Here is a 22,073-nt window from a genome sequence, read left to right as displayed (position 1 = left end):
TCCCAAAACATTGCTGCTTGTGCAAGTCACTTTTTGCATGAGCCTCTTGAAGCACACCTCCCACCACCAGCATAAAATAAAGGGCCAAGCAACTTCACATGTATAAGGTACATGTGCAAAGGGAGTTTCTAATCATCCCTCTTGATGTCCTATGGCTCTTCTCTCTTCCTCTCCCCTTAATACACACTTCAGTGATTCTGGCTGCTAGAATTTTTCTTGTGATCCATTGCCTTGGAATGATCATCGTAATTTCTATTTTGTTCTGTTCCTTAAATTGTTCTTCTCATTCATGTCAACCCACATTAAAGATAAATGAAAGCAAAAAGCTATTGGTGATGGCAGCACTGCAGGAGTACAGTCACACACAGAAGACATTCTCTGCAGTCCTGAGAAGAATGCATACAAGAGCCCAAATGGAAGGGAAGAGGTAATAAAGTGCTACTGTGGAGACAAACACAGGCCTGACTGGTCAAAAATGATGTTCCAGCCCACAGTGCTTTGCAGAGATACGTCAAATCATGAGAAAACACCATACCACAGATGGGTTTGGTACATGCATCAGGATTGTGCATAACATGCCATGTAGATATGAAAGAGAAATTTCTGACTTGTATTATTAGGTGCATTCAAACTACAGAACTGATCTAGTCCTGATCCACCAAATTCAAGGAACAGTTCAAACTCTGTAAAGTCCTAAACAATGTCTATTGAATCTTACTTCTGCAATCACAGGGTCCTTGCCTCTGCCCAACTTCTCCTGTGATTTGAATTGCAGTATTTGAAAGTCCTGGCACTAATCCCACTGGCATTAACAACTAAAACAATTAGTTGGGGTTGAAAAGTTGAGAGGGTTTTATGTTCCAACAACCACTCCCTTGCCAATGCCAAAATTAACTGGTGAAGTGTGTAATCACTGTGTAACATTTTCATCTTCATGGTAGGGATCTAACAGAAGCTACTGAAACACTGGTCCTCCTTGAAACTATGTCCCTTCTTGGAAGCCTAGGGCAGTAGTTACCAGTTGTCAAGCACTAAGACATTCTCTAATTTGTTGTATGATTATTCAGCAAAATAAATGTGCTAAATAACTTCCACGTACTTAAGACTGTGCATAGAGAACAAGATTTTCATTTGGTAAAAAATGTCCGAACACCCTTCAGTGGCATTACTCAGAGTCTGGCATGATAAGTATCTAAACTGTAATTATTTGATTAAGATACATAGTAAAAATGTTTGATTTTCAAATAGTGGAGAAGCTCTCCTTGCACACAGAAGAACATTTTTTCATATGAGCAGAACAATGAAGTCCTGGTACTGGATGCTGGCAGCTGTGTTTCATGCACTCACTTTGGCAACACAAAACATGTACTAGGACTATCTTTCTCTATTCTTTGGAGTAACTATACATTTTTCATTTTCTGTTTTCACTTGCTTAGCTGCTTTATTCTTACTGTTCCCCTCCTCCCCCAAATCACAGCCTTGCCATTTTACTAGAAAATTAAAGCAATTTTCAATGTGTTAAATTAAAAACTGATGAAATTGGGTACTTTTTGCTAAAGATCCGGTGCTTGCATTTGTTATAATTTACATCTGAGCAAAACAAAGTCCTAACTCATGCTTCTTAAATCTCTCCTGCTCTTCAACTTTCACAAAACTTACTAATGCTATGCTTCTATTCAAGTATTCAAATTGACATATAGGATTTTCTTATAACACCTGAGACAAATGGTATATGTTAGATCCCTCAGTCTGTATAACCTGTAAGCAATTCACAGGCAGCTCCTTCAACTTTCTGATAAAGACACTAAATAAGTATCTGGCCATGGATTTTGAAGAGTTTTTAAAATTTAACGAACACAAAAGCTCACCGAGGAAGAAGCTCAGAGTTCAGACTTTTTAGCAGACTGATGACAAAAAGCCACTGGGTCAACCAGCAAGTGCGGACAAGGCAAGCACCTACTGCAACCTCCTTCTGGTTTTGAGATGTCAGTCCTCTTGGGGTTACCCACCTCATCATGGTGCATCATGGGCACTCACTGCTCAGTGCAAGAGACCCAGCACCCTGGCACCAGTACCACCCTACACCTCTTTTCAGCCTCCTGTCCTCTTCGAAACCCCATCGCACAGCACAGCTCCCTTCAGCAAACTCCTCTCTGCCCTCCCCCATTCCCCTTTCTCTCTTTCCTGAACCCAACCTCTTGTCTTGCCCTTTCAGAGAGCTCATCCCCTGAACAAGTTCCACCATACCACTGGTAATTCCCAACACCAGCCAAATACAGCCACACCACCACTCTTTCATATCCAGTGATTCTTTTGTTGGTTTCTGTTGGGTTTTTTTAATATATATTCTGTGCAAGTCTAAAAACTTGTGTCCACCTGACACATTCAGGCTATAAGCTCCTTGAGCCTACAGCTGTGTTCATATAGGGCCTGGTACAAATCATCCCCTTCCTGCATTAGCCAGCATCATAAAAACTGCATGTGTGGAGTAGGAGTTAATCAGTCTCTCCTTAAAGCATTTCAAGAATCCTGGAGTCTGACAGAAGGGAAAAAAAAAAAAAAAAAAAAAAAAAAAAAAAAAGAAAAGGGAAAGAAGCAGCAGGAGAGAAAGGAAACAAAATGGAGAAGGAGATGGCCTTCACGAGAAGCAGATTCCCTCTCAGGTGCACCACCCCCCTCTCCAGTCACTGCCATGGTCAGGCTTGAAGCAGTCTTCCTACCCCTTATTCCTATACACACTCCTTTTTCTTTCCTTCTCTTTCTTTTTATTTTGTTTTCTCCTCCACAGATTACTTTTAACATTTAATTCCTGCCCAGTCTGGCACTTACATGCAAAAACTACCTTTATGGCACTCCCAACTGGAGTATCATAGGCCTATGCCCTTACTACATGTTTGCCAAGTACCAAGTGGTATTTAAATCATTTTCACTTCCTTTCTTCATCCTCCCACCCACCAGCAACAGTCACAACCTCAAAAATTATACTTCCTTCTTCATTTCAGGACTGCAAGAGTTCACAGTGCCTAATGTAACAAACTAACACCCTCCTGGCTAAATACAAAACGAGGAGGGGAGCCACACTGAGCCTTAAAAACACTAACCACAGGATGCATTATTTCTTTGGCATTTATTTCTTTGATTTATTTCTTTGGCATATCTTAAACTACATTTTAGTTGAGAGGATGAAAGATATTAAAAAGGGTCTTTTCCCCTTCCACTTTTATCAGCAGGTGTATGTGACTCTCTCAGTCATATTAAAATCAAAACAAAACAACCTTCAAGTTGGGGAAGCACTGAGCAGCAGCCCACAGGTGGTTCAAACAGCTTTGGATGCAACCCAGTGGAAATTCATGTACAGTTTGCTAGAGGGTTGAATGTCAAACAAAAATAAAGACTCTTCTGGGGCAGAAAGACCTCGAAAGAATTTAATGGCTGCTCTAAAAAGAGCGAGTGTGCCCTGAGCCACCTCTTCCCAGGTGTCTGTCTCACAAAGCATCTATACATCATACATATATCTTGGTATGACAGGTATCACGTGGTACACAGCCTGTGCAACTCTAGAAAACAGATTTTTACCCTCCTTTCAATAAGATTGAAAGTATTTCATAACCAGCAAGCCCACCCCCTGGCAGCTGATAAGCTGGTTTTGTGAACACTACCCGGATATCTGAGAATATTACTCTATGTACACAGCAGAGAAACTTCCAATGTGTAAGAGCAAAGATGCCAGCCCTGGCATTTCACATGCAAGGAGCAATTCCTGTTCTTCTCCCAGTAAGCCCTATCAGTACTTTGCAGACCCAGCCATCCTCAGCCTCAACATCTGTTGGCCCTGAGTGAGTAGGGAGGTGCACTGTCAGCTTCCCCGCTGCAAGGCACTGCGTGTCAACAGCACTACTCAGATTATTAAGAATTAAATGTACAAAGACGTACTTTCAGCTGAGTCAAGGCCATAACACTGACTCCTTAGCAGTCTCAAGGCCCTTTCTGACACAGAATAACACAGTAACGTGTCAAAGGAGGGTGGGAGGAAATAAAGATAAGAAAGAAAGAAAAAAAAACAACAAACCACAAAAAAAAAACCAAAATAAAACAAACAAAAAAACCCCACAAACAAAACACAAAAAAACCAACCAAACAAACAAACAAAAAATACAGGTATTATATAACCTTACAAGTAGCACACGATTTTCCTGACCACAGTCCGAGTAAAAATATCTCTGCAAAAGGGATCTCAGGAACAGGAACCAAGGTCACTACTTGCCTGCCTCCACTGGGGAGGGGTGCTGCCCATGGGGCTGGAGCACAGCTCTTGACACAAAAGCTTCACCAGCAAGAATAACTGCAAGAAGTCACAGGAGAGGACAGCAAACCACAGCAGTTCTAGGACAAGATGTGCTTGAAGGCCATACCGCAACACCTGATTTTAGCAGAAGTGCCCATAAACACAGAATCTGGTCGGTATTCTGCACACCTTAAGTTTGTGTTCATAGGGGAAGTACAGAAACCCTCAAGTTAAAGAAGCAATCTACCCAAGAGTAAAACAAATCCTACAACCCAGTCCCCAGTCCCTTACAAAGCAACATAAGGGCAGTGCCACTAAAATGTATACAAAATAGAGAAAATTGAGAAACATAAATCTTGAACACTGACCCATGAAAACTCCTTAAACAAGAAAAAACAAGCTTAAACCCAAAAATGTTTCAGCCCCCAAAATCTTTGTCACTTGCAAAAAATCTTCATATTTCATTGGCACAGTGATTTTGTTGAAACAAATTCTAATAACAAGAAAGGATAACATTTCTTTTGATCATACGATTAAAATGTTTCTTCTTAGCCAATGAATTAATTGATTAGCTCTTCAGCTGTGACATTAGTGAATATAAAATGCAACAACCACCCTCCAGGCCCATCGATGCAAATAAATCCTTTTTCAAAGATGCACCTTCATAAATGCCCATCCATTTGCTACTTCTTTACCATTAAAAAAGACAGACCAATTTGGCATCCTAAGGAAAGAGTTTCCAGATGTTGGCTAGTGATTCTAGTTAAGCCAGTCACCTAAATTCCTATGAAACTGTTGTGTGATTTTAACTCACCCTTTGCTCCTGTAATAAGGGTTTGAGCTGAGGCAAGAAGCGGGACAGGCAAAGAGATGAGACAGCTCTTGTTAAAAATAAAGTGCTTAGTAAGGAAAGTGCATAAGAACAGCTTTCCTCTTTGGGTATCACTTGAAGAACTGTTTTGGTGTTTCCAGCCTGTCTCCAGAGAGGTTTTCAGTCACAGCAGTTTCTGTAAGAACACTGTACATTACACCAGTAAAACATGGCAGCCCCACTGAACTCAAGACAAAGCTGCAGTTTTATCACTGCATCTTGTGTCAACTGTACTGAGATGTTTTATGTGGCAGCTGATGAATTTTCACACAAAGTAAGTAGGGAAGCTCCCATAAGGAAATTTGCTTAAGTGTCCAAAATTCAACAGCCAAAATCCAAAGCAAATTGAGTCTCTTAAATGGGCAAGTAATCATAGCCAAACGATTCAAGTCAGACTGTCACTATGAATTTCTGGAGTTGTGGTTTACGAAAAGGGCGAGAAAGCATAAAAGAAGGTAGAGTTCTTGTTTTAATTTACATTTCGTTTCTAGCATGCACCCAATTTGTCCATCAGGGACTTGATTCAATTTGTAGCACATCAAGTTTAGTACTTCTTCAAAGCTTGAGGACAAACAGATGGGTTTAGTTTTTCCCAATTTCAGTCTTTGGAGCCATCTTCCCTCTCTGCACCCTACATTTTGTAAGTTATATTGCCAAGCAGTGTCTTCATTTTGGTTGTCCTAAAACCATGGGACTTCATGAAAGAAGTTTAAAGACAAGAAACCTATATATATAACACCGTTTCAAAACTTTACGGAAAGCATCTATTAATACACAATTCTGGAAAATGTTGCTTTGCTGCTGTAGCATCTGTAGCCAGTGGGAAAAGCACACCATTACACAAAAACCTGAAAGAATACAGTTAATTGAATAAACCTACCCTCTTCCACAAGGGTGCAGATTATTTTTTCTGCAATGGTCTTGAAAGTGAGTTTAACCCTTGAAGATAATCATGTTCTTCAGAACAAAAACAGTCAGAATCATAGAATGGCAGGTTGGAAGGGACCTCAAGGATCACCTGGTCCAACCTTTTTAGGTAGGAACAGAGTTTAGATGAGATAACACAGAATAATAGAATCACAGAGTATGAAAATGTGATTATTCACCAAACCAAAAACAAGCAAACAAACCAGTGCAAGGTTAGTAAGGAAAGAATGGTTTATCTCATATTTCTATAAGGGTATTATAAACATGGTGAACAATAAAAACAAAATATATTTTTTTAAGATACAAAAGCGCTTAATAGTGTTCTTTTAAATATTTGCTTTGCTGCTATTTGGGGAATAATTTGTTCCATTTAGCAGTGTTGGGCTCAGAGGACTGTTTTAATCCAGAGAGATTAATTACAGCCTTTGGAGTTATAAACACATTTGGGAAGTGAAGCAGAGAAAAGGAGCAAAACGCCTCTCACGCTGGTGATTAACAAGTTCACTCACTTTGGGGCTACACCACACAAGCCGTGTCCTTGCTGTACCTGTAGCCCAGTCATAATAGTGCACAGGACACTCATAAACTGGGAAAAAGCAGCCCCCAAGATGTCCAGGGAAGACATTACCACTACACAGTGTTGCTATCGACAACTAAGATGCTTCTTGGGTGTTCTTCACTAAAATACAAGTTCACCTGCACCTAAGCAAGACATCCTCTGATGTCACTTTCATTACCTGGTCCAGAAATGAGCCACCCTATTGAGACACCCAGCAGGGCTTCGCAGGCATAGGGCCCCATCCATGCTGCCTTTAAACCCCTCACGTGTTTCCACGCATCCCTCCCGCTGCTCATCACCGTGATCCACACCAGGAGACTCCAGGACAAGCAACAGCAAACTGAGCAAGGCTGGGAGCAGTCTTACCTAGTGATGGGTCAGCTGCTCCCTCCTCCGAGCTCTCCTCGGCTCCCTCCTCCCCCAGGCCAGAGGTGGCAGAGTCCTCCGGGGCGGACGCAGAGCCGGGGGTGCTGGGCCCGCTGACAGACCCCGAATCCCCTTCCTCGCTGCTGGACCCATAGCGGTCGGGCTGGGCGGCCGTCCCACCCTCACCACAGCTCCTCCGCTCCTTGCGGTGCACCCGGGAGTGGAGCACCATTTGGTGGTAGGTGCGGAAGATCTTCCCGCACTCGAAGCACTCAGTGGACTTGTTCTGGGCGGCCCGCCGGCTCTGCCGGGAGGCGGGGCGGTAGTCCAGGTCCCCCTGGGCGATCGGGCAGCTCTCCGCCGGTGGGGCACCACCGGTTTTCTCTGGGCGCCCCCCGGTGCAGCTCTTCTTCTTGGGGTTGCTGGGTGAGTCCTGGTCTCGCTTGCGCTTCTCCTGGTTGACAAGGATGTACTCTCTCTTATCCTTGTCATACGTCACATCTGCATCCGCCAGGGCCTCGTCCCATCCCACATACTTCACATACTCAGAGGGTTCTACTACTTTTCCTTTGGTGGCCAGCTGCCAAGCTTGGTAGCTACTGACTGGATCCAGCTCGGCTACTCTTTTCCCAGGCTGTCCTCTTGTAACTCTATCCAGCCCTGCAGATGGCCTTAGATTGAGACACTGCAAGAAAACCTGCTTCGTTACCGAGGAGCTTAGGCTCGCATCAATTAAGCCCTCAGCTTTATCCCCAGCACCACCTCGCTGTGCCCGGTAGTGAACAGCATTATGCGCTTTCAGGCTTTCCATATTTGTAAACAGATTTCCACACTTGGTGCAAACTTCATACAGAGAGAGGCCCGTGACAATCGTCTCCTCCTGTATCACGTCATTGATAGTGGCTATCAGCTCCAAATCATTTTTTGGTTTGTTTTTGCTCCCAGTCTTGGGGCCGTGCGACTTCATGTGGTTTTTGAGAAACCAGGGCTCTTTGAATCTCCTGCCGCAAATGTGGCACCCGTGATCAAATGACCCCCTGTGCTTTTTCATGTGAGCTTTCAGGAACCAGGTTTGACTGAAGGCCTGACCGCAGACTTCGCACGGAAACTCGCCTGCGCTCAGCTCGCTCTTGCAGTTCTCAGCATAGGCCTCCCCGTTGGGGACCTGAGCTGTGATGTGGTCCTTCTCTATGTGGTTTAACAGTGTCTCCTCCCTCAGGGTCATGTAGCTACACAACCTGCACTTGAACGGTTTGTGTACCTGGTGCAGGTGCTGCTCCAGGTCCTTCTTCCTTTCAAATTTGTTCTTGCAGAAGCTGCACTGGTAAGAGGTCAGCTTGCCATCCTCCTCAGCGGGTGCCGCCTCCGTGACCTCCTTCTTACTGCTTCTCAACAAGATCTTGCTGCCATCCACCTGAGCGGTACCGTTCAAGATCTTGTTGCAGGCAGAGGTGCTTTTAGTGGGGCTGGTGCATCCACCCAGGCCCTCCGAAACACCCATTTCCCCCAGCTGCGCCTCCCCCATCTCCACCTCGTGCCCCTGACTTAAAGTGCCTGTTCTGTGACTACGGATGTGGATCTTCAGGTTGCCCTTTTGGGAGGCTCTGTGATCACAGTAAGGGCATTTGTAGGGCTTCTCACCCGTGTGCTTCCTCATGTGCTGCGACAAGGAGCTCTGGAAAGGGAAACTTTTGCCGCAGATGCAGCAGCTGTGGCACATGGTCTTGTCAGCATCCATGTCGTTCCTGCTTAGCTTGCCCGGGCTGGAGGATCTCCGTAACTCCATTTCTGCCTCTCTGCTACGATCCATCTGTATTACTGCAACATTGGGTGAGCAGGGCAGGAGGACAAAAGCATGTCTGGCAGCGGAGGAGGGCTGGACCGTGTTTTCAATCATACGGTTCTGCAGAGAGGTGTTTTATTGCTTCATTCTCAGGGTAATGTTCCTCCTTTCGGCTGCTCAAGAGAGTGGAAGCACCGATTTATTTCCGTGTGCTCTGTGAGCAGGTGGCATAAATCACCTGAAAGAAGAACAAAAATCACACAAATGTACGGAAATTGTGTAAGTAGGTTCTGAAATATATTTAAACCTCTTTCCTATTTTTAATTCAACAGCTTCCTTCCACCCGCCCCACATTCAGAAGCATACTGTACTACAATTTACTGCCCCAACAGCAGCAGCCCCTCCTTTTGTTGATATTCTAGGCTTCAGCGGCAAACATTCAAGGCACCATTCATAAACAAGCAGAATCTAAACACAAGAAAATATTCACTGCCATACACTGGTATCACAGTGACTTTAAAAAAGTAAGAACTTTAAAAATGTATTTTTTGTTTCAAAACCAGGCAGAAGTTGCTAAAAATACACCTTAAATGAAGAAAACATTTCTTGAGGGGGTTATTACACTTTAGATCTGTGGCTTTACCATCATGTGTAATTTCATGTAAAACACTCACTTGCCAAAGATAAAAGGCTTTCCTAGAGACTTTAGCAAGTATCATATTCCTGCTGGCAACTGCATTACTTTGCATCTCAGACAGCTCTGCTGTGCTTGATGTGGCACACAGAGCAGGCGCAGAGGCCGAGGACACTCAGTACTTTGATTAGAGAGAAAATAAGAATCCAGGAAAGTCAAGTTATTTCCTGATGGACAATGAAGCAAAAAACTCTCAGGGGGTAATATTTAGCCTCAGTTTAACAAAGTAAAGTGATAATGACTGTAGGTATCTTAAGTGATTTATATTCACAAGACATACAGGAAACCACAGCACCACCCATCTCAAAGAAGCAGAATTTTAACCATAAACAAACAAAACAAGAAATAACTTTTATTTTAAAAAAGAAACAAACAAACAAATAGCAACAGGTTAATATAAGTTTAAAAGCTCCTGTATCTCCTCGTGGTTAAATGCAAGTGTCAATATCTGTCTCAGCAATGCAAGATGCAACAAAGATTTCCACAGATTGTTTCTTTTCCAATTACCACAACCTAAAAACAAACAAAAATCCTGCCTCCTTCCCATCCTAAAAAAACACGAGTAAGATCAAAGAATACTGTATTCTCTCATACATAGAACCTATCTACTACTCCAGTAAGAAAGCATCAGCTAAATTAAATGCAGGAAAAAATATGCAGAACAATAGCAAGACTATATATTTGCACTTCCATCACTCGTCATCTATGACTCAATAAGTACTCAAACTATGATGCAGACTTGAGTTGCAAATTTTAAGGTTTCTCATTGTACTCATCCTCTGAGTATGTAAACAAGTAGTCTAACCAGATCACCAGCATGAACCTAACAAAAAGTAAGGTAAAATTGACACAATGCTCATTCTCAGTTACATACTATAGGGTAACTTAAAGATAATTAAGTTAATCAAGCCCTCTTATTTGCTACATGACTGTTCATTTCCGAGTTTGATTTTTTGCACATCTAGTATCTGCTCCGCATGTTAAGAGTTACCAACAGCAGTTACCCAAACTCTTTTCCTCCGAGAGCTGAGAAGAGTATCTAAAGGTTATATTAAAAATGCAGCTTCATTTGTTGAGTGATTTTTTTTTTTTTTAATTAGGACTAAAAAACCCAGACACATCAGATCACAAATTGAGATGTCCATATGAACATAAAGTCTATAAACAAGAGTAACTAAAACCATTTAAAACTAAATTAAAGGGCAGCCTCAGAAGAAACTTCCTTGGGTCTATGAAGGATGGCAGCCATTGCAAGTCATAGCTGTACCAGAAGGTACAAACACGCTAAACACTAAAGCAGTTTACAGTGTGTACGAAGCAAGAGTGGATGAAACAATTCAGCGTAACATCATTTGACCTGCAATCTAAGTCTGCCAAGTAACAAACAATATTTTCTTATAAGCAAAACCTAACCTGAAACTCCTAAGACATTTAAAGGAAAAGACAGCAAAATTTCTTGCATTTTAAGATGATGGTACACTTGAAAAAACAACAGCTTCTTCTGAAATATTCTGCACCAGTGTAGAAAAAATGCTTGCAAGCATTGGGAGCATATTTTTGCTGGCATTTTAGACAATGTTTTCTACTTCTGCATTTTTTACAGTTCACACCAGTTAGAACACTGCATGTTAGCAGGCTCACTTCTAGACTAGTGACTTTTTTTTAATGTAGGTCCCATGTTAACTTTCTGTAGTGCTTCCTGTCTGGAAGTTCAAAAGAGCTTTAAGAGCCAAACTTAGACGGACAAGAACGCTTTGTGCAGCAGTTCAGGCACATAAAAATCCAAAGCTTTGTAGACCCTTTATTTACTTGGCCGCAGCTTCCCTGTACTTAGACTTGACATACTTCACTTTAATTATTTATAGCATTTTTATTAATGAAGCTTAGTTATGAAAATGAGGGTATGAAGAAAGCATTATTTATAATGGATATTAGCTACTCGCAGGAGATCCCCCTAGCTATATATTCCATTAGGCCTGAGAGGGGATAAAAGGCCAACATTAAAAATTTAACAATTTATTTTATTAGGCTAAAAAAGTTGAAATAAAATATCCCTAGATTTGAATTATGTGAACTCTTAATACACATTTAAGACTCAAAGAATTTCAAGTTCTGTCTTCCACAGACAAACTCCACAGGGAGGAAAGGTGTTCACTCTACACAGTGCAGGGAGGTCAGTCCTAGGCTTAGATGAATCAGCTGAGACAAACATATACAAACAGCTTAGAATTTCCTCCTCACATAATTTGAGTGCTACTTAAAAGTAATTCTCTTAGGCTCTTTGCATAACAGCAAAGCTAGTGCTCATCAGTTAAAAAAAAAAAAAAAAAGGTAGCAGCAAATAAATAAAACTGGCAACTTTGAAAAACGCTTCAAAAATGCTCCAATTCAGAAGACTGAATATACAAGATGAGGAAAACAACACTTGTAAAGAATTCTAACAGTAAAAAAAAAAAAATAACATTTTGGCTTAGTAATATCCACCTTAGTATTAACTGTTAAACAACTATTCAACATGAAAAGGTGCATTAAGGGATTTAAGACATCCATGGGTAAATCAACTCACACTGATCTTCTTCTGTAAGTAAAAATTTGCCCTAGCTGTTTTTCTTTCTTTCTGGCTGACTGCGGTAATAAAAATATTTGTATTTGGAAAAAATAACAAATTTAAAAGTATTCTGAAATACCACATACGTGATATTCTTTCACCACACACGTGATGTGGCCAACTCCAGCTACCCTAAGGCTGCTAGAAAATGCTTCAAGTCTAATTTCAGGTGGTAACCAGTAACCTTTCATCGCTTTGGCCCATGCTCAGCCTGCAATTCCTGAGCACCAGCATGTCACACAGAATTCACAGCACAGCCATATCCAGCCTGCAGATGCCTCCCAGACTGTGACAGCACGGAGATCCCCACCAGCACAGAGGGAAGCCTCAAGGAAATGCACGTGAGTGTAAAGTTTAAACGAATATTCAGTCTGAAAATATTTTGCATGTTAATGGCATCGCAGCTTATGCTAAATGCCACATCACGCTTTTGGGAGCAAGACAGTTCAATATTCCATTGTAAGGGGCATATGAACGAGTTCAGCTTCATTTTGTGGAAGGGGGGATTGGCAGCTCATGTAAGAAGCTGCTGGCCAGTGTCCCAGAGGCACGTGCATCCCCTTTAAAAGACACTGAGGCACTTGCATCACTGTTCACACACAGGTGTGGTATATGAAGCAAGAGGGAAGAGAAATAAGAACAAAGACCAAAGAACAGGAGAGGTGGCACACTGGGAAATGCCTTTGCTTAGCCAAGTGTTTTAGTTGTAAGACTTGTTCCTACACCCACTGCCTCGCAGACAGTTTTTGCCTTGATCTGCATGGGAACAAATACAAATAACCTAATTTTATTCATCCCCAGATGGAAAAACAAGCTTCCCTCCAAGATCATACCAAGCATTTGTCAGAATCACAGAATATCCCAAGTTGAATACTGCTCCTTGCAGAGCTACCTTAAACTAAACCACGTGACTCAGAGCATCCTCCAGATGCTCTTCTGACAGGTTTGGTGCTGTGACAGCTTCCCTGGGGAGCCTGTTCCAATGGCTGACCACCATCTCAGTGGAGAACCAATCGACTATATTTCAAACATTTAGGCATCGAAACTTCTCTGGTTTTCAAAATGAACTCCAAGAGTGTTCTTGGCTTGAGAGAAAATGCATTTGGCCTGCAGTGCCTTTCCCAAAATCAGCCACAGTTTCCCCACTGAGGCCATGGTAGCCTGTCACTGCTGGATCTGCAGAAAGTAAGGCAGTATACAGTTGCATCATCCTCACGCCTTAAGATAAGACCTTCACAGTCTTGAAGTGAAGCCCAGTTAAAAGTACAGGCAAAAAGCACTTTAAATAAACAGAAGCATTCTGAAATACCTGTTACTCTTCATGACAGCTGCATGTTCTGGAAGAGGACCAGGTATGCTGTGAGGACTTCCCACAGGGCCAGAGAGACCCTCTTAAGAACTCTTTGTGTCTCTTAAAAACAATTAATGAAGAAAAAAAATTTAAAATAAACAACACAAGAAAATTGGATATTAGAATGCATGGGATATCACACTGAAAAAACTAACTGCCGATTCATTTCTTAAATACAAATATCCTGTGAAGTTCATGAGGAGAGAAAAATCACAGAAAAAAATTACTCCTGTTCCAAAAAAACCCAGAAAAATGCACTTTTTAATTATTATTATTAATTTTTAATTTACCCTGATCATATTGCATGGGCTAGAGTAGCAAGAACGGTAAGCTCAGTAACAAACAGGAATATACAATCTGGAAAGCTACATAGATCTACTCAAATAGCACAGTGTGTATTTTAAAACTAACTGCCTTCAGTTTGGACAAAAGTATTTCAAGTCCTATCTGAAAAGTAAGTACACTGGAGAGAGTATCATTCTTCTAACCTCCAAGATGTTTCAATATACACTGCAAATCACTCCACCCCACTCCTCTACAAAAGAAACAATGATAAAAATAAATAAATAAATAAATCATCTGAGGCATGATCTTGGAAAAAAAGTATCTTACTGTCTGACACTCCTTAAAGATGATGAAATGATGGAACGTAGGGTGCAGACATCTAGATGAAGTTGAGAAAGTTGCATTTTTCAGAGAATGGCAACCTGGAGAGCTTCTCTCTCCTGACTGGAGAAGGCTCAGGTTGCCCCAAAGCCAAACAGACTTTGTGTTCAAAAAAGAGGGCAGACGAGAGGAAGCCCAGGAGAAGAGTGGACGAAAGGCAGAACATTTTACAATGCCTTTCCAGCCTTTGTGCTCAGTGAACTGCAGAGATACCATCCTCCACACACACTGTCCTCTCCCTACCTGCACACCCTCCTCCTCACTTTGTGAGGGGTTATGGCTTCTTCTGAACACCCAGATCCCATGGGGGTCACTGGGTGACTGCTTCTGTAAAGGCCTGATCCTGACATCCTCATTTAGGCACCAGTCCTACTAAATGCCACTTATGGACCATGCCACTGGCCCACAGACCCAGAGCTGATAGTATTTTTTAGTCTACACCACAGGGTAGAATAGCCAGCATACTTTAAAATTGTAAGCCCATCCCTTCCAGGAAATCCTGGCACTCTGCAGTCTATAGACTAAACTTGCCATAAGGTAAAGGCAGCCTAGATCTGTGTTGATCTGTGAGTAATTCAAACTAACACAGTACAAATTTATCAAAAAAATCCTGAGCCAGCTGTAGAAGACTGTCAAATTTTCAAACCTATGCAGTTATTAAAATCAGCAATCTTGACAACAGACCTCCTGAAGTTTGTTTAGGCCTGCCAAAACTGACACAAGACTGGAAAGATTAAAAAGCTCCTGGAAAAATAAACAAGGAATGTCTATTAGTTTGTTTCCTCTCAGTCTTTATAAAATCCCTAAGCAGGGTTTTGAAATACTTTTCTGTTTAATTATTTTAAACCAGCCTTTTCCTGCAGCTGGGCAAACTCTACTCATTTGCTAAGTTTGATGTCTGGACACCGAGATATTATTTTGAGTTCCTCCAAATACATTGTGTTTTTATGTCTTTCTCCCTTCATGAGATAGGGACGTTTTAGCAGCAGGCTTCCTAGCAGCAGCCAGGGCTGAGAAAGCAGAGTCAGGACTTTCTCAAGCGAAGTCACACCCTTAGTCAGGGAAAGAATACACCAAAATAAAGATAAAAGCACTGATGCTGAAAAAGCTGGAGATAGGCATCTGCGGTGAGGTGATCTGTGTCTAAACAAAGTCAGCAAAATGGCTGTAACCCAGATTTTTTTGTGGCTCCTCAAGAAGCAGTCCAGGAGTGGGGGGCAGGAGTTTGCTTTTGCACTGCTACAGGGTATGTTGAAAAACACAGAGCTGTCACCCACTCAGTACATATTTTGTGTTTTAGCATACTGTGAGTGTTTGTCTTCTGGGAGACAAAGAAATGTACTTTACTAGCTACACTGTAGTATTCTAAGCGATGAATTGAAATATATCATTAACATCCAGGACGAGCTTTATCTTGCTACCAAAACAAAGGGACTATTATTTGAACAAATTGAGGGGGAAAATCCCATAATGACAATGAAGAGTTCCTCTCCCTAAAAACTGAGCTGCACAAGAGTAACAATTACGGGCTTATATTCTACAGACTGGGGTTGCAAATAGCTGCATGAAGCGATGCATTCACTATTGGGAGAGTAAGTACCATTGATGACAAGGCCTTGGGGCTTCTGCTGTTCGCAGACCAATCAATAATCCATTATGAACAAACTACATTTCCCCTCTAATATGAAGAAATGAATAAAAGGGAACCAGTATCACTACTACTTTCATGGAAAAAAACAACAATGCAGAAATCACAAAATGCCCCCATCACAAGACTTCAACTTCAGTGGAGATGTCTAACAGTGACAGAACTATACACAATAACCCTTTATTTTACAGCAGTTGCTGGGGACCACTATATTATCGTCCAAAATAATAATTTTAAAAAGAGCTTATTTTAAAAGCAAGATTCTTTCAAGACTACTTATTCTGGCTGCAGGACGAAACCAAACACATAACAAAAAAAAAACCCAAAAAAGATATCTTAATCTTTCAAGACAAGGAGGAAAAAATGAACTACCTTCATCCAAATACTTAAATTTGATTTGAACTACTTTCTAAAGAAACATAAATAAGAACTTCTAATTAAAAATGACTGCACAAATGTAACTGGTCAACCATAATAAGACTTTATTGCAGCAGCTGTGTTACCGTCTAGATATGAAACCCTGAAATTGTTGTTCTCCCACTGTCACTGTCACATGTTATAACACAATCGAGAGAGGATCCATTTAAATAGCAAAACCACAGCAAACCTCATCATCCTCAGTCCAGTTCCTCCCTAGACCTCTCAACACAGCACCAGAAGACAAGAGAAAAGCTTTTCTGAAAACTGACAGATAAGGTTTTCAAATTAAACAAAAAACAGAAACAAACCAAAACAAAAAAGTTACTGATTTTTTGAGGGGCAACAGTAAATAAGATCCAAAGAAAACATTGAGACTGATATTATTAATGCATAAGGCAGCCTATGTCCTTTTTCTGAAACATAAAGAGTAGTGGATAAAGTTGACCCCGCAGGATAGGGGACTAACGGGAATGAATACACAATGTGATTATTGATCAGCCCTAGAAAAGCCAAGAACTGCACTAGTGCAGATGTGATTTTTTGTGTTGGTGTTTTTTTGTTTGGTTGTTTTTTTGTTTGGTTGTTTTTTTTATGGGGTCATTAATGATATATGTTGGAAAGTCAAAAGCTCTTATTTTGACATACATAACACTGTCACTAATTCTGAATATAAGCACCAGCTTAGGTTCAAAAATTCATTACAAAACAAATAAAAAAGGCCCTCCATTTTACTTGTGTAACAGCATTTTCCTACTTAGTCGTACCCACCAAGCAAGTTACTTTAGTGTCTCAATATTCTCAAGTACTAAAAATTAAGCTGAAGAACATCCACAGTTCTGATAGTATAAACAAAAAAATGCCAGTTACAAATAAAAGCAAAGTCACCTCAATACTGTGTATACTTCCTTATTCAAATCGATGGCATTGATGCTGTCTATTCATGCATGTCTATGGAGATGCATATAAACATGGGCAGCACAGTATCTTCCCAGCATCCAACAGTGCTTTTATATTTAATGATCTTGTTAGGGTTTCCACTGCAAACCAATTTACATGGAGTTGTAATATGGCCCTTTTAAATCTGCAGCATGGTGGATGATTTCTAACTGTACGGGCAGGGTATTTTCCTGCTAATACGTTGCTAAGTTCTGCTCAGTTTACATCTTAAAATGGGGGGAAAAATGTGTGGTTTTATTTGCAGTGTCACAACAAGAAAATATTTAGTTTTATTATTTTTATTTTACATGCAGAAGAACACAGATTGGATTGTCAGCTGGTGTAAAAGGTTGGAGTGCACAGTGCATTGCACAGGTATACACCCACCCCTCCTTGCTGCCTCTTTCATCTGCCCTGTCCATGCAAGCTACACACAAAACACATCCTCAGCTGCTGTAAGAGCATGGAGTGCCCTCAGATCAATCTGTACCACATGAGAAGCTATGCTCATAGCTAAAACCAGTACATGCCTTTGTGCTCTGTAAATCAAGACCTGAAGGCAAGAAAAAACACAAGCATAATTAAAAGTAAACATTCCGAATCGCTCTTTTCCTACCCCAGCAAAAGTTACACGAAGCAATGTTGTTCGAAGTACCCAAATCCCTCATTGTCACAACTAACGATTACACCAGGGAGGAAAAAATTCCAGTGTTTTAGGACATGCATACAGTGCTGTAATGACTTGCCCATAGCAGACCTCAAATGCAAAAAGCTGTATGTTTATTACCAAGCAAATTTACTAACTATGGCTATGTGTTCAGCAGAACAATGGCAGGGAAAGATTATTTCTATGGAACATTGCTATGAAATAAGCTGGGTGGAGAATTAAGGAATTCAAGGCAATACAATAGTTTCTCATATATCTAGTATCTCCTACTGCTCAAATTACAGTAAAATCATGACCTTATGAATTTAAGTGTTGCCAAGTGTTAATCTGTTAACAGATTTAGAATTACAGGACTGTTACCCGATAAACTGTTTAAGCTTTACTATTTCTAAGTAACATTAGCGAGTTGTTTGCTTACTTCCCTCCCGCCCTCAAAGTATTTTAAAGGAATTGTAAAGCACTGAAACAAGTTTTTGGCATATACCTCCTTATTTCTTTTCAAAATCCCATTTTAAGAGAGTAAAAAAGGTCACATTTAGACAAAAAAAAAAAAAAAAGAAAAGAAAAAAAATTAAAAGAGGAGGGAGTGAGAAGAGAGAGCGAGGGAGAGAGAAAGGGCAGAGGGAAAGGGAGAGGAACTGTGCCCTGAAATATGAGGGATAATCATATGCAATAAGCCATAAAAGCATTCTGTTAAACATTACCTTCTGAGGTAGCAGTGTTTAGCACTGAGAAGCAACACAAAACTCACACCACCACCAAAACCTCATTTTCAGTTGTTCGGTCACATATACATACACATACACACATACATATATATATATATATATATATATATATATATATATATAAAGTCTTCCACTGCAAGCTCTTGCAAAGCACAAAACAACATGGATGAGCTCTATTTTAGGAAGCTTTCTTAAACGTTTAAGAACTTAAGCAGGTAATTAAGACTTTCAATCACAGTTTTTCCATTCTCTGCAACATTTCTAAATGTCAAGCACGCAGACTCACACCCAGGCCTGAGCACAGACATAGGCACCTCTCAAAACCCAAACCAAGCTGAAGTTTGCCTTGCACCAGATGAAACTCAGGACTCACCACACTGCTTAAACTGCAGGCAGCTTTGGCACAGTGACACCATCCCCAAACTGGCAGAGGACAGTACTGAAGGCCAGCCTGTGGAGAACCAGCGTCTCAGATACACCCTTCATTTCACTTTCTTTCCACTAAGGTACACAATACCCCTGAGAATCACTTCATCCACAAGCATAACTTTTGATGATGAGTTTATCTTACATTTGGTAATACGACAGGTGATTGCCAACAGTCTGAAAGAGGCTTTGTAAGCTGACCAGCACTTTTAAAGATGTCTGCTGTTCCTTCACTAGTCAAGTAAATGATTTTAGAGATTTCAGCAGTTCTCATCATCAAAAGATACTTCCACTACATATGCGATAAACGCAGCTGCAAAATACACTCAATCTTGCACAGGCTCATCACTGTCAGCATAGGAGAGCAAAGAGGTATAGCTAGTACAACAGAAGTGGCTTTACCATAAAGCAATTAATTGACTTACACCATGGGGTAATTGCTTTTCTCTACTTTTTATTTATTGACCTTTTTACACACAAAGGGAAGAAAGCAATAGTCTTGTGTATTGAATAAACACAAAGCAAAAGATGACTCTTTCTGGATTTCGGTGCTCCCGGCCAAGAGATGAGAAACTAAACCTAGTCTTTCAGCTGCCAGTTGGTCCTGCTTATTTTGGTATGAAGTGCTGAACTATCTCCATGGAACATCACTGCAATGTATCATTCCAAGAGACAGATTCCATCCACTGCTTATAAGTAAGATTTCAAGCCACATTTTACCAACCCTGTTAACTGTGCTCTCACCACAACACAATGTGATGCATGCTTCAGATTTTGGCAGGTCAGGACATCGTGTGTATCACAAGATAAACACTGACAACTGTGTTCCGCACTACTCCACCATCCTCACATTAGCAAGTATATGTACTCCACCTCCCCTTGCCACTTAATCAAAGACTTTGGGCCAAGCCCTCACCTACAGCATTCGAGCAATTTCCCTAAAAATTCAGAGACAGACAGAAATTCACTCAAGTGCAGAAAACTGTGTTAAAACCTGAAAGAAATGGCTCTGGATGGACTTCCATCTCCCAAACCACTCACAAGCTTCTTTCTGGACTTAGGAAGAGGAAGGTAGAGCTAAGAGGAAAAAACAAAACAAACAAACAAAAAAAAAAACCAACAACAAAAAGAAAACACAGTAAAGGAACAAAGCCAATCCCCTACTTAGAAACAGGCTCAGCACACAGATGCTGAGCAACCACTTAAAAGCAAAACAAAACCCCTGAAATTATCACAGGATAGCAAGCAAACAAACCTGCAAGGAAAAAAAGTCTGTTGCACACCCTTTTGCCAGGTTGTTTCTCTTTCCATACACCACAACTTGCAAGACAGATCCATCAACTAGTAAGACAAACAGGAATCACACACAGCAAGAACATAAATCTGTTTGCAGCACCAAATACTGTAAATTAAACTTTATTTCTCCTTTCAAAGAAATGTGGCTATGTGACACATACACACCCCAACACCCTACTCCCTCACCTGCTTCTCAAGACAGAGAACACCACGATCTCATTACTACAGACCCATCACTTCACCTTCTGCCTTGGCACACGTGCTTGGCCACCTCACCAGTGCCCACATCACTCCTGCACCACTCACCTCCTTCTTGCCACCCTCCTGCTCAGCTCCACCCAGCCTCCAAGCCCCAGATATCCACAGACACTGCCTGCCTGTCACATCCCTCCTGGAATCACCTGCAGGCAGCTGCCCAGCTCTCGGTCCCTCTCCCTGGCCATTGCTGTCCTACGGCCATGGTTTAAAGGCCACTTCTTTTCCTCACTTCTTCCTTTCCTCCTGCTTGCTCTCCAGCCTCTGCTTTCTCAGTTCTTCCCAGCGCTTCTGCTTCTTCCAGAAGCACCTTCACCCCCTTCTCCTTCTCAAAACTGTTTGGGCCCTTCATGACTAATTCTCCCATTCGGGCTCTCCCTCGCTTGCACGGCTTCTTCGGTCCCTGATCACTGGCTCCCTATCTCCCAGGACATTTCAGCACAAACTTAACTGCCCCTTCTGTTCCACTCCCTAGAAGATACTAATTCTCCAAGTATTTTTATCTTCAGCTACTACAGCATCAACTCTGGCCAAAAAGCTCAGATCTATTCAAGTGACTGCTGCTAGCAGCACAACACTCTCCCAAAAAATCAAGGATGCCAACACCCAGGTCAAACCTCTTGCATGTTAGGTTCGAGTGCCATTCTTCTCCTTTAAGGACCTCCACAGTTCCACCCATTTCTTTCGTGCAGACAGTGATTCACTCCCCCTAATGCATCTTTTCTATTGGTTTCCCACTTATGACCTTGTGTTTCAACAGTGAATTAAAACTGGTTTTTCAATTTTTAATTAATTCTTAAAAGCGTATTTTCCATAAATGACTCAAAATTACTTTCCAAAATGAAACCCATCGCTCAGTTTTGTTGTGTTTTTTTTTCCTGTAATGCATAATACGTACAGTACATATTGCTACACTGTAATTGGGACATGTATTCCTCAAGGCAGGGACTTGAGATCTTTTATATGCCCTCTTTTGTTTACTTTTATACAGTGCCAAATGTTCAGACTTCATATAATTGCTAAGAGCAAATTATCATTATAAAGTCAAGCTTCACCTTTTCGAAGAGTCAAAGTCCCTCTTTCATCAGAGGCTCAGCCAGCACTTGAGAAACACAGATTCTTTTCCGTGAGCCCCAGAAGTAAACTAATCCTGTCTTCTGCCTACTCACAGTTCACTTCTTAGTGAACCAAAAGGACCACCGGATAGTAAAGAAATGAACATGAATCATGTGTCACTAATCTCTCCTCTCTTTACCTTTCTGAAACAAAGGTTTCTAGCCAATTGTATGCATCTACAGGATATTAATAACAACAAGCAAGAAAGATAAAATCGGGAAAGTTTCAAGTACCACATACCACCACAGGAAACACTTCTCTCCATATTTCTTCAATTCACAAGCAATTGGAAAAAAGCGGGCAGTACAGAACAAAGTACAAAAACCATAGTGGTGAGTTTCACAAATTCTTCCGAGGGGGGTTTAACCCTCTTTCTACACCTGGGACTATAGGTCTGATTTAAAAGCTTTCCAAACTCACTTTCCTCCAGCATGTGCATGTTGCTTTGTATCACACATTTTACCATTCTGC

The 22,073-nt window shown here is 41.2% G+C and overlaps 1 protein-coding gene across 7 annotated transcripts in view; it reads right to left on the bottom strand.

Annotated features, from left to right (window-relative positions):
- Nucleotides 1-22,073, bottom strand: part of ZNF516 (zinc finger protein 516) — a 104,732-nt gene that overhangs the window by 52,086 nt on the left and 30,573 nt on the right. For all 7 annotated transcript variants that reach the window (XM_071737020.1, XM_071737025.1, XM_071737024.1 and 4 more), the window contains one exon: nucleotides 7,009-9,029. In XM_071737020.1, coding sequence (XP_071593121.1) covers nucleotides 7,009-8,905 — 1,897 coding nt within the window. In that variant the 5' untranslated portion in view covers nucleotides 8,906-9,029. The remainder of the gene's footprint in view (nucleotides 1-7,008; nucleotides 9,030-22,073) is intronic.

This window comes from Heliangelus exortis, chromosome 2, assembly GCF_036169615.1.
Source record: "Heliangelus exortis chromosome 2, bHelExo1.hap1, whole genome shotgun sequence".
NCBI lineage: Eukaryota > Metazoa > Chordata > Aves > Apodiformes > Trochilidae > Heliangelus > Heliangelus exortis.
This window is presented reverse-complemented; position numbering and strand designations above follow the sequence as displayed.